This window comes from Dermacentor silvarum, chromosome 6 (assembly GCF_013339745.2).
Source record: "Dermacentor silvarum isolate Dsil-2018 chromosome 6, BIME_Dsil_1.4, whole genome shotgun sequence".
Lineage (NCBI taxonomy): Eukaryota > Metazoa > Arthropoda > Arachnida > Ixodida > Ixodidae > Dermacentor > Dermacentor silvarum.
This window is the reverse complement of record NC_051159.1, coordinates 144,722,899-144,736,475: the sequence shown is the minus strand read 5'-3', so window position 1 is coordinate 144,736,475 and position 13,577 is coordinate 144,722,899. Positions and strand designations below refer to the sequence as shown.

The window sequence follows — 13,577 nt, the reverse complement described above, 5'->3', positions numbered from 1 at the left end:
ACCATCGGACTCGCGGGGAGGTCGTTGAACCCGGCGCTCGCAGCTGATGTCCGTGCATTGATCGACTTGGGGGGCGGAACGCGCTTGCTCACGCGGAAGTACCGGGACTTCCCTCCGCTGCTTTCGGTTGCATTGGAAATCGTCATTGTCACGGCCGCTTCAGCTCGATGCCGTCTGCGTCTGCAAAGTTGGTATATGTATAGGGGCGTGTCGGCGTGCGCTGAGGGAAGAGTCACCGGGCGACGCGATGGTAAGCTTGAGGCAGGACTGCATATCATGTGCTTCATGGCAGCTGGAGTATATATATATCGCTCCAAACTCTTTTTCTTGTGCCCTCCGTCTGCAAAAGAGGAAATTACGAGAACAGATTAACGCGTGATATCAACTAGATGTGGTTTATTAGAAGGTATATTTCAGCCTGACTCAATAACTAATCATGCATTGTACTCGGTGGGCAGGATCATGCGCTCTCGCATGAAAATTTGCATCTCGTCTGCCATAATTTCCGCATGTTTATCGCTATTCTTGTGCCTGCATTTAATTGGTCGCGTTGGAGTTGCTGCATAAATTCAAATAAATAACGTGTAGGCAGGATTAATGAACGCCATTTGCGTATTATCGATTATTTATTGGGTCTATAGAGTCGTTTAATTGCTCTCGTTGAACGAATTGCAGATATCATAATCGTGATGGCATGTGTTTAAAAATCTGCGCGTTGGCAAACAAAGGGTGTGGTGCCGTGTACAATAGTATAAAGACAAAGAACAAAGATTTGACACTCCGTTTCCGTTTCTTTGAACAATAGTATTGAGCGGCTAAGTTTTTCGAACTTCCCTCGAGATGTTGGTGATCCTGAATAAAGCTTGCCACGAGAAGCCGTGCGGGTTTCTGGAGAGGCAAACTTCACAGTTCAAGAAAAAATTCATCCGCGGCACAGAACAGTTTCTAACCAGGACGCATTTATCTTTAACGGCGAAGCTTCCTCTTTTGTCTGTCTGCCGCAAGCAGATGGATGGCGAAGTTTTCCTTTTATCAGTTTGCTTCCACCCTAAAAAATTAAAATGCATAATCGACTAATCAACAAAAATTCACTGATTAAGTTTTTAACTAATTACCTGATGGCCCATATTGCAATTTACGAATTATAGCCGTGGAGTTCGCAAGGCGGATCCACTTGGAACGAATTCTCGGGATGACACCAGTTTCGAAATATTAATTACCAAACTTTTCGGAGAAATGCATTGGCGTTCCAGTTAATTATGGTTCAATGCAAAAAGCAGCGTTTTGTCAAGAACCTAACTGGAATGCCAATGCATTTCTCCGCAAAGTTCGGGAATTGATATCTCGAAACTGGTGTCATCCCGAGAATTCGTTCCAAGTGGATCCGCCTTGCGAACTCCACGGCTACAATTTATAAATTGCAATATGGGCCATCAGATAATTAGGTAAAAACTTAATTAGTGAATTTTTGTTGATTAGTCGATTAAGCATTTCAATTTTTCGTGCAAGTGATGTCCGCCTCATCGAGTAGACCAGCTCATTAACTAGAATTAGTAGCAGATTTCAGCAGAGCTGATTTGGTCATATATGAATGCTGTACAGCATTTAAGGCGTTCCTCTCCTGCAGCAAGCCGCCCGACAAGATCGAAAGTACCGCGCATTCACATTTTTTGTTTTTTTCGCCAGCTCAAATCGGAGCGGTACACGCAAAGTCTGCCGCGGTGACAACGGTACTATGGAGTCCTCGCTCTTTCCCATCACGCATGAAAAGAAAAGAACAGAAAAACGTACAAAAAAAAAAACAATGGCACACAGAGCGAGAGAGAATCGAAGAAAACGTAAATGAACGGGCGCGACCATTGTTTCGCGAGAGGCGAACACGCGACGCAACGCGGCGACGGCTGCTTCTTCTCCTGCCCGTCCGCCCTGTCGTTTTCGTGTGCCATTTTCTTGTTCGGCGGCGCCCGCTTGAGCGGTCAACCGAGAGATTAAGATGAATGCAGTCACTCGGCGGGTTCCGCGAGGGAGGAAGAAGAAGAAGAAGACGAACAAGAAGACTCCACAGCCTGGGCCGGCGCCGTTAATTCGTTGCAGTCAGACTGCGGCGCTTTTGCGTGCCCAGTTCTGCGACATCAGCAGCGCTGTTTTGGATTGCCCCCCAAAACTGTCGACGACGAATAGAAAATGTTCTGCCGGCTAGTTCCCGATGAAAGATCTCTCACGCGCTGAGAATATTGAGGAAAAATTCAAATCAACGTCTATGCGTGACTATGACGCCTTTGTTGGCGTTCTGTGGTCTTTCTCGTTTTGTTCGAAAAGGCTGGCATACGGTCCTGCAGTCAGATCAGCAAGCAGCAGACAGGCGGCTCCTCTCACCTGCATCCAGGAAGCCCTTCTAAATCTTGCCGAATGCGGACAATGCAGCGACTGCTATAGGGCTCGTGTCGGCCAAACTTTCATATATTATATACGAGGGCCGGCTCGCCTATTGTGCGCCACTGAAGCTGAAGCTTCCATTCAGTCGACGTAGCGTATAGAATGGCGGGTTCTCCGGTCTGCTTTGCTGGCGAGACCCGTAGATTTCGCTTTACTACAGCGGAGTCGCGTGAGATGCCGTTCCCGTTCCCGATAGAGCTGTCGACCTATAATATGTGCTGAATAATCAGCGATTCCAATGTGTAGCTCCTGTTAATTAGATTATTAATTAGATAGCTCATGCTCACCTAATTATTTCCGTGGTTCTCCTTTCCCGAAAACTTTCACTGTCAGCTTTACTCATCTCAAGTGCTGGTACTTTGCTGTTGTCGTTTATAATGCTGAATGAAGTTGAACAGCCTCGAATTGTAGTTATATTGTCTACGCCATGATCGACGAATCTTCGTTTCTTTCTTTTTTTTTTTTTTCTTTCTATGTGATGCAAGCATCATCTTGCATCACATCAGGATGTGCGGCAGTTTGCGTTCCCATGGTCACGAGTCGCCATATTTGGGGTATTTAAGGGGACATTAAAGAGGGATACGGGATGTAGGTGTATTAGCAAATTACGCTTTTCTAATAGCAAGAACAGCTACTCTTGCATTCGTTATGTGGGCTAAAATGATAAATAAGGTCTAAATAAATAAAATAATAAAAGAAAAATAATTGTTTATTGATCCGGCCTTTCTACCATGCCTGGAAGAAAGAGGGTGCCGACGTTCATGGCATGTTTATGCATTTGACTAATGCATAAACAGTGGAAACGTCAGGGCGAGATGCTGCTGGCCGGCATGGTCAGTTCGCTTATGACGCGTTCTTGCGTCAACTGCCTGCAGGGTGTGCAGACCTTCAGTGGCAGTGGTCATTAATTACCAGGTTTTCCTGCTCTCCCCCTTTTTGTTTGTCGGTTTGTCCGGGAAGCATTAGACTAATGGCAACATTTTTTTTTTTTTTTTTGCGTACACTGTCATACACTCGATGTTTTTCTTGCGCAACAGCGGCACTGGTACTATTAATGACGCGTCTATATCGTAAGGACACCAAGTACTTTTTCACTTCGCACCACGTCTGTCTCACGTTAGAATGCCGCTGCGTGTAACGCTCACTCACGTACGGAGCGCGCGCTTCAGCCCGTCAAGCGGAAACACAGCGGCCGGGTCTCTCATTGTCACTGTATAAGATTTATTTCGTGGTACTTTGAATACATCATCTGTTGGAGTTCGAGTTAGACATTCAGTGGCGCACTTAAGGAGCCCCTCCACTTTGTCACCCTTATTATAATATTATAAACGCTGTGCTTGCCCGCCGGAGACATGAAGAAGCGAAATAGACATCAATATGAACGCTTTCGATCAGCAGCGCGTTTAGTAGAAAAGTAGAATAACCGCTTTATTCTTCTTTGACCGCTTTCTCGTTAGCTGCCTCGTCTGCGGTCGTGTACTTACGCGGCTTCTTTGCGTGTTGCATAAATCACCGAGGCGCAGCTGCGTAGCGTCTCTTCAAGTGGACGTCGCTTTGCAAACCCTTTTTCTCGTCCCGTCCGCGTCTGCAAAGGGTGCGCGCGTCGCTGCCCGCCCTTGTAGCGCTTTCCGTGCCTTTGATGCGGTGGAAAGGAGGCCAGACAGCGTCGAGACACCGACTCTGTGTCGAATTTAGGCCTTGGAAGCGCGCAGCTATCCCGGAGCAAGAAGACGGGTGCATGGAAGGGGGGGGGGGGGGGGGGGCGAGGTCGGGAGCTTCGGTCCTTGGCAGGCTGCCCCGGTGTCGCGTCGTCGCTTCCTCGTCCGTGCCGTGTCAACGGCGAGCGCCAGCCGCCTCCTGCAGCCGCGGGACCCTTTCGGTCCTCAACCCCTTATCGTAAACGAGCGCCACGCGCGGTGACTGCCCCTCCGAGGGTTTATTTGGGCTGCCGCTGGGGCGCTGCGCTGGAAAACTGGAAACACGTTACAGGCATATCTGTGGTGGTGGTGGGGGTGCATTGTAGCAACAGGCGGGTTTAGCCTGGCGATCAAGGCCGGCAATCGCTATCTAACTCTGCCATGTACGATGAGCAAAACGAGAACAACGTGAAAGTAGGAGCCAACGTTTCGACAAGTGGACTTGTCTTTTTGAAAAATTACAAGTCCACTTGTCGAAACGTTGGCTCCTGCTTTCACATTGTTCTCATTTCCCCCATCGCTTGAATTTCTATATCCTGCCTTCCCCGTGTTTTCCCTGGATTTGTACTATGTACCGTGATTCGAGTGCGAACAGCAGTGCGCGTGGTTTTTTTGCGCAGCCCAACGAAAAGCAATAGGCTCGAAGGTGTACGACTATGACACCGGTGTATCACGGACACCGCTTGTGGCACCATGACCTTTGATTTTCACTGGGCTGCGCAAAAAACACGCGCTCCTCTGTTCGCACATCGACTGCAGATAGTGCCATATAGAGGTAGATGTTTTAATGACTACAAAGAGTACAAAGTAGAGGTAGACCAAATGCTAGACTGTAATAGATGTAGTAAAACCTGACTAGCTCAGGCTAGGCGTCCATTTGTCGCCAACCTGTTTCAAAGAGGACGTCAATAGAAATAATCGGAAATCATCAACGCACTTAGCTGGGGCGACAAGATATAGAAGAGCTTGACGGGAGATGACTACGCGTACTTAATACTAGTTGATACTTTAGGGACCCAATTCGTTCTCAGTTGAACATATCAAGTGATGTAGATGACATTGAAGAAAATAAACAATAGCCAGGTGCAAAGGTTGATATCAGCTGCGTTTGGCTACTAAATTTTGCTTGTATAGCACTGTTTTTTCATGTACAGGGCGAAGCGAACTTGCATTAAAACTGTTGAAATTCACTACCGATCTGCAAGGTTCTCGCGCCGCCCATGTGCGAGTACAAAACATTTTAAGTGTTATAAGAGTGTTCATTCATTTATTCATTCATTATCAAGGTGTCACAGAGACAAGTGGGTAGTACACGTAGGAAAACATGCAACAAACAGCGTGCTACAAATAAGTAAAGTAGCTAGTGATGGCAGTGTCGAAGGCATTCACTTGGATAAAGGAAGTGATTGCGGTGGGAGCTGCAGCCAATCAGCGACAGCCGAAATGGACACTCCACTAGGTGGACTCTTGCAGAATACCCGCACAGGACTGAACCGGTATACGCTGCGATAGAGACGGAGACGAGGAATTTTACGCGTGCATAGCGCAAGAGCCGCATCAAGCTCCTGCTCTCCCCTGCGACCACTGAGGACCGTCTCTCGTCGTCCACATACCTGCAGGAAGGACAATCAATAAAGTTTTGTCTCTCTCTCTCTCTCTCGCCGTCTACGTGGCCGCGCAGAACGCGTTGAAAGAGGCGAAGATGCGCTGCGGTGATAGCCCTGCGGCGGAGCTCTGTTGTCTTGTTGCGAAAGGAAAATATAAGCGTGCGCGTCCTTGCAGCTGAGCGAGATAATAGGAGGGGTTCATATGCCGGCGCGGTCGCTTCAAATCTGCCCTCCTCCTTCCAAGAGAGTTCTCTCCGGAGCCCTGCCTTGCGGAGTGGTGTGCACGTGTGTAGGCGTATACTTCTACGCCGAGAGACTTCTTTTTTTAATGAAAAGCTCTTTTTTTTCCCCCCTCTTTCTCTCAGTTCGCTAACTACGTAAGTTCGCAGTGGATTACGATCAGACCGTGTCTACACTGCGGCAGTGGTTGTCGTAATTTCTTCTATAACGAGACACAGCGGCGCTGGTGCGCCGGCCAATTCTCAAGCGTTGGTGGAATGGCTGTTTTCTACGACCGCTGCGGGCCGCTGCTTGCGAGACGTCCTTGGGACCGCCGTCGGAGCTTTTGCGCAACGAGCCGCTTTCTCCTTAATTGCAAGGGATATTTTAACAGTGTACACTCGGCAGAACGCGTCCACTGCGAAATGAGGGCAATTCCAAAGAATGAAAGAAAGAAACGTCTTAAGAAACCCGCTGAGAGAAAGAATGAAACGTCATAAGAAACCCGCTGAGAGAAAAGGCTCAAGTACCGCACACACACACTATTCTTTGAAAACAGTATTAAAAATAGAAGAAAAAAAAAAAAAAAAGAAAAGAAAGCCGTCCCGGGGCGGAAACGATGACGCCGACGGTACGACGGTCCATTCTTCGCGCGTTCCTGCAGGATCAAAATCTGAAAGATGGGGGAAAATATAGTATACTTTTGCCAGCTAAACTTAATGATGATAAACACGATGATACCCGAGACATGCCACGGAATTTTTACTGTCCATTTTGTTGCGATTTTCGATTGAAGCAAATAATGGTGTCGTCGGAGGTGGGACCTTGCGTTTCGTTGTATGTCGTGCTTTTTTTTTTTTTTTTCCGTATTAGTAATGCCTCTCCTCTTCTATCGTGTTGAATCGAATTGTTCGATAGTGCTTGCGCCTTTCGTCGTCTGTTCATCATCCGGGCTGGTTGTTGTCATACCCAGCGCAATTTTGCTTTTTGGCTGCTTTTCTTCCTTTTATTTGCCTTGCTTTCTTTTTTTTTTTTTTGTTCTTTTTTTTAACTTGTACAGATTCGTTCTTAGCTTTGCGTCGAACGTATCATGCTGCCTATATTTGTTTGCCTCATTGTAATTATAGAATGGGGTATACGTGCAAGCCTTTTAATAACAACTTTTTTTTCTGTATACTTGCAGGGTGGCGGCATCTGCTCGGTGACGGAAGGCATGGAGAACCTGCGCGCCCAGAATCCCACCGTCTCGTCACCCGCCAGCGTCCGCATCAAGAACATGCCGCGGTGAGTCTATAGGCCTTCTCTCTGCGCTCGCCGTGTAGTACGCTGTGCTAGCGCCGGGTACATGCCTGTCAAAAAACAACCATGTGCCCCATAACTCTCATAGCAATGATTCCATGTGAAACACATGCGATCCCATTTGAGAAGCCGTGTGTTTTGTCGTATGTCATACGGGATTACAGTCGAACCCGGATATATCGAATCTGAAGGGGAGCATGAAAAAAAGTTCGATATATCGGTATTTCGATATATAAAATAAAAATGGTATACAAAAATTTTCAAGGGGTTTTTACTGCTGTTCGTTATACACAATAAGTCGTTGTATGTGGGTTCGATATAGCCGGGTTCAACTGTATCAGCCTTGGGAGTTATGGGGCATGAGTTTTTCAGTAGGGGTATGTTTAGCGTGTGTTCAATGTACTCGAACTGCAAAAGTTGTCAACGCATGAGACCCGAATGTGTATATATATATATATATATATATATATATATATATATATATATTTCTGGATAGGTAGAGATGACGAAAAGAGGACGATGAAGTAGTAGTAGTAGTAGTAGTAGTAGTAGTAGTAGTAGTAGTAGTAGTAGTAGTAGTAGTAGTAGTAGTAGAAAGTCGCTGATAACGTGGTGGCCTTTCCAAAAATGAAAATCTTACCTACCATGCCGTGGCAAGTATGCGACAAGTTTAAGATTTGGCTCGAATTCCGTTCTCCGGAAACTTTTGCGATTGCCTGTATTTCTTCGTTACCCATATTCCTTGCTCAATGAAAAAATAATATACATAAAGTAAAACGTGCATACAGTCGACATTCTATGTGTCGGCGGTAGCAAGTTCCACTGATTGGGAAATCTGTCGTATACACACGATTTATCACGCGCGTTGCTTGTCCTCTGTCAGCCGACGAGGCATTACGGCCGTCTCCGCTGTCTTGGTGCTTACCCAAGCTGAAGGTTTGATGTATGTTGTTTGCGTTCGAGAGCGAAAACAACGAAATAGCAGTAGGTTGGAGTGTTTCGACTGTTTTACCGTGAAGTGATTTGGCAGTGTTTCAGGGAGCCATCACTTTGCTCAGGAGAGGCAGAGGTCGTTACGTATGGTGTCTGTTTATCCTCGGGAAAACGGGAGAGGGAGCCCGAGTTCTGCGCTGGTTGATGCAAGACAGCGTGGTGTTGGTGTGGGTGGGGAGGAGGAGGAGGAGGATAAGAGAGGGAGATTAAAGGTGAGTGCTCTCTGTAGTAGCGGAGTGCCGATGAAACAGCTATTAAGCGACTCGTCTTGCAGCACTCAGCCCGGTGCGCATGTCTGACTCCGTATGTTAACGCAACACCAACGACGTTGGATCTCCGAAGACGAAGTCGCGGGTACAGTTCCCGGACGCGGCAGTAGCGTTTCCACGTGGAGTGGAATGCAGAAACGCTGGCGTTCTTAGTAATGAGTTAGCCCGGATTAAGCACGCCAGTTCTAAAATTACATGGTGTACCGCATAGCCCACTGTGTAGTTTTGGGCAGTGTTGCCTTGGGACACGAAACCGCATCTGTTCGTGTGACCGATGGACATCACCGGGTTGGGTCGACCGTAGTCCGAGACAGCAGCGAGCAGCGCCGGCGGGCACGTCGACAGAGCTTACACGTTTGCTTCGTGCGTGTATGTATCCGTCAGTGCGCGCTAGCGTTCCTGATATTGGCGTGCGTCCCGGCCGTCCGGTTGAAGGGCGTCGCGCGTCTTCCGCCGCCGGCTGAGGCCGGGGCGGACGCGCTGTCAGCGCGTGTCCTCCCGCGCTCGCGTGCTCCACTCCACCGCCGCGCCTCACCGCATTCCCCCGTTGCCCTGTCGCGGGACCCGATCCATCCTGCCCTCCCCTGCCGCAGGCAGCCAGCGATGGCTCTTGCGCGCGCGTTTGGCCTTGGCGTAACTGCTGCCGTCGTCTTGTGCTCGGCGCGCTTTTGCGGCCAGAAAGGGGTCTCTCGTGGCGTCCCGCTGACTAACGCGCTCGTTGCGAAGTGCACTTCCTGCGCGACCGCTAATGGGCCGCCGCGACAGTGTGGAAGTGCTTTTGCGCAATGCTTTATAGCAGGCTTCGCTTTTGAGTGGCAGTGTATGCTGGTAGAAATACTGCGAGAGAAAGTGAAATTTGCGTTGAACAGTTGCCCCCCCCCCTCCTCCGTTTGCTCGGTGACCGTTCTGCTGCTGAGGGAAGCTTGACTACGGCGGCCCTCAGCTCACTGCACAGCTTCACGAAGTTAAACTTGTTCGTTGTTAATCTAATTAAGTTAAGCTAATTGTTTGTTGAGTGTATTACTACAGAAAACACGGCACGCGCACATCTGTTACATACTGTATACTCAGACTAAAATGCGATCAATGACTTCGAAACTGTCGCGAAAATCCAGACAATCGTGGCGCTAGTGGCGTTACGAACTGGTGCGGCCGCACTTTACGCCTTACTCCGGTTTCCGCGCGCATGGTCGCTCAACTCACTTGCGAATGCTCTCGCTCGTGCAACCTTTTGTGGAGTAGGGAAGGGGGGCATTGATCTGGATCAGGCCCCGACAGCATGTGTACTATCCATTGGCGTCATTATTGTTCCTCGTCTACGGTTCGAGTCGGTTGCCTCGAGCGTCTGCAGCGAATTAGCCCGATCGTGCCAATAATTGCCTTCCAGCCGTGTCTCATCGCTCAGTGTATGGGCAACGGCTTTGACTGCCGCCTCGCACGTACTCTGCGGTCACGCCTGAACTTTTGCGTCATGGCGCACTGGCGTCACGAGGATCTTGCGAGGCACTCCGCTTGGCCATCTGTGCGTGTGAACGTCATACAGTCCATGGCGTGCGCTCACGAACACGGCGACCAGGGTCGGCCACATGCTCCTGTCCCCGCGCGGCCGACGTGCACCACGGTGGGCCTGTCCTCGCTGACCTTGTTCTCCGCTGTCCCCGATGACGGCTCCCTCTCTAGCTCTCTTTTCCTCTGCGCGCTGCCTCAGCCACATACGCTTCCGTTCCGTCGTTTGCACGCACCGCGACCGAGTCGCGTGGGACACGTTTGCCCTTGCGGTTCTGTTTGCCGCGAGGTTCGGCCTAATGGGCCTTTGAAAGCCCCCGGAGAGAAGCGTTTGCCGACTTTTTCGGTCTCCGTGGTCCGTTAGCGTGCATTACGTGGGTCGCTCGTCTTGCAGCATGCACTTAACCAGCGCAGCGCTGCCTCATTTTTTGACGAGCGGTGGCGAGGTAAATGTATGGCGTGGGACTCCCGGTTTGACAGCTTGTGATGAAGGTGCTCATCGGGTGGCTCCGACACCGGCGCGGCGAGTGGTTAAGCTAATTTCGCAAGGGATGTTTTCCGCTTGGATGTAAGACGCTTCTCGTTGTTTTGGAGACGATAAATTAAATTTCGGGGGAGTGTCCCGCTACTGGCGCCACGCGCGGCCATATCGTCGATTGTTGATCTGGAGGGGTATTCTGTAAGAGTCCACCTAGAGGACTGTACACTTCGGCTGTCGCGATTGGCTCCAGCAGGAGGAGCGAGAAGGAGCCAGCCAGTCTCCTCGCTCGTGCAGCTGGACCTAACGCCGACAGCCGAAATGGACAGTCCACTAGGTGGACATTTACAGAATACCCCCGCTGGACGCGCCCTCTGATCGGACGCCTTCACAGCGTTAACGTGCTTCACCGAGGCGTAGAGTCAACTCCCTTGAATGCAGTTTACAGACGTGCGACGAATAGTGACTCTCTCGCATGTTACCGGCGCTCCCGTGGGTGCTCTTAAAGGAGTGCATAGTGAATAGCTTGCGGTTCACACCGCCAAAAAAATATACGAGGCACATTTCCTGTATAGCCGAACTGGTCGTCTAGCCTTCTTCTGAAAAAAAAAAAAAAATAGCATGCGTATATAAGGGTGTCGCATACAGCCTCCAGGGCGCGTCTTGTGCTGCCGCTCCTGGCTCCGCGTATATAATTAACAGCGACGAGGGACGCCTAAAACCGCCGTGGGACAGTCGTCGCGGGAGGGCGTATTCGCGGCGTGCCGCTTTGGCGACACCGTGTCACCGGCGGTCCGCTCCGATTTTTAGGCTGCTTCTCGAGCGACGAACCCGCGAGATTGTCCGTAGTATACCCGGGGAAAGCGTCGTTGTGCCCGAAGGAAATCGTGTGTATAGTATATAGACCGCGCCATCCGTGTGCTGCCGTCCTGCCTCGCGGCTATGCGACAGCCCCGGTGACGTCGCTTATATAGGTGTATATATACTGTATGCGAGTCGCGGGAAGAGATCGGAGGGGACGATGGTCCGTCTTCCTGGACGCTCCTTCTTTTTTCGGACGAGAATGGATCTTGCGACCCGCGCCCGTAACGACTCGAAATGAAAGCAGGGCGAAGGAAACCGAGTCAGTCCCTGTGCTGCGTAGCGGAGGAACTGGGGTTGCCTTTGCCGCTAGCTCTTGTTGCGGAGACGGCGCTGTATTCTTGTATGTATGCGTGGACGTGGTTCCTCTCCTTTTTCCCGGCACATTTTATCGCCTTAATGTATTTACCGCAATTATAGCAGCCTGGGTGGGCGTAAACGCTGGCGAAGGCGGCGAGGGTCTGGCCGCGGGAAAGTCGCGACGCCTTATCTTAATTCTTTCTTGTCCGTCTTTTGTCGCTTCTTATAGTGCGCTTTCGTGCGGAGATAACTCGAGATAAAATTGGTCTTCGACTATCAGCTCATTCGGGTCGTTGACAGGCAAACTTTTATGCCATAGTGAACTTCAATTTCGCGCGAACTTCCCGGGCTTGTTTGGCGGCTTACCTGTATACGATATAGCGTGGGAAAATGACGCTCCAGCGTTCGTTCACGAAGAAACTAGTTCTTCTGCGACGTCCCGCGTATTTTGCACAGGCAAGCCGTAAGATGGAAAATACTCGTTGCCCGCGTATATTTGCCACCATGTTGGATATTTGTGCCACGTGTTACATTCGAAATCGGTTGATTGATTTTGACTTCACACAGGTGTGTACACCTGTAGTGATGAAGTGATAGGCTCCGTTGCGTTCGCCGAGGATAAGTTCACTCCCAGGTGAGTTTAGCAATATGGTTAATAGTATATATATATATATATATACGACAGAAAGCCTCGCGCAATTGTTGCTCCTTTGTCGCTCCGCAATTAGTCTATAGACTGTGCGTCCGTTTTCGCAAAGTCGCCGTCAACATCGAATGTACGGCGCGTAAGCTTTTACTCTCACCTGCGCGAAGGTATAGTACTCTCGGGTTTTCGCGCAAGCTGTCCCTAGCTGTGCTTCATTCAGCCCGGGCTGTTCGATGGACATCGGAAATTGTAGGCGCTTCATGCGTGCGGAGACTGCTACATTGCATCGATTTGTCACGTATGCCCCGCGCGGCGTGGCCCGCTCGAGTAGCGCACTTCTCGGCACACAATGGAGCCCACAGCTTCAGGGTGTACTGTCAGCGTAAATTCAAACGCGAACAATTCCTTCCGATACTACGCCATTGCGTAGTTCCGATACCGGGGTGACGTATATTTGTAACAGTGGCTTAATTCAAACTACAAAGCGTACACTTGGGGCTACTGTATCCTTGCATAGAAACCGGCTGCGATTACACGTCGTACTTCCGTGCAATTATACGTGTAACAGGCGTTCTGATCAGCTCTTTCCTGTTCTCTTCCATGCTGGTTGCAGAGTGCCAGCGCGCATCGCTCGCATTTCGCGCGTCTGGAACTGGCTTCCCGCCGCTGTTTCACGTCAGCCCCGTTATGTATAGGCGTGCGGAGACTGCTACATTGCATCGATTTGTCACGTATGCCCCGCGCGGCGTGGCCCGCTCGAGTAGCGCACTCCTCGGCACACAATGGAGCCCACATCTCAGAGCTGCCGACCGGAATCGTGTTGCTTCTCGTTTCTCCGGCGCGGTGCTCCTTTGTCTCGAGTTCGTGTTGCTCGCCGATTCCGCAGCTGCTTTCGTCACGCTTGTGATCCGACGCCTGCCAACAGACCGTTCTGCCGGCATTTAGACGATGCGCTGCAACTTCGTTGCTGTCTCGCGGAAGAATTTATAAATTTGATATAAACTCACAGTCCGAGCAGCCACTTGCTATATGTATATATACTCGAACCCCGATATATCGAATCTGAAGAGGATCTGAACAATGTTCGATATATAAAATAAAACTTTTATACAGATATTTTCAAGAGAATTTTATTGCTGTTCGTCGCACGCACGCACGCACGCACGCACGCACGCACGCACGCACGCACGCACGCACGCACGCACGCACACACACACACACACACACACACACACACACACACACACACACACACACACACACACA

General features: G+C 49.9%; 1 protein-coding gene across 4 annotated transcripts in view; it reads left to right on the top strand.

Moving 5' to 3' along the window:
* Positions 1-13,577, top strand: part of LOC119456126 (uncharacterized) — a 241,705-nt gene that overhangs the window by 116,834 nt on the left and 111,294 nt on the right. For all 4 annotated transcript variants that reach the window (XM_037717734.2, XM_049669556.1, XM_037717735.2 and 1 more), the window contains one exon: positions 7,143-7,243. In XM_037717734.2, coding sequence (XP_037573662.1) covers positions 7,173-7,243 — 71 coding nt within the window. In that variant the 5' untranslated portion in view covers positions 7,143-7,172. The remainder of the gene's footprint in view (positions 1-7,142; positions 7,244-13,577) is intronic.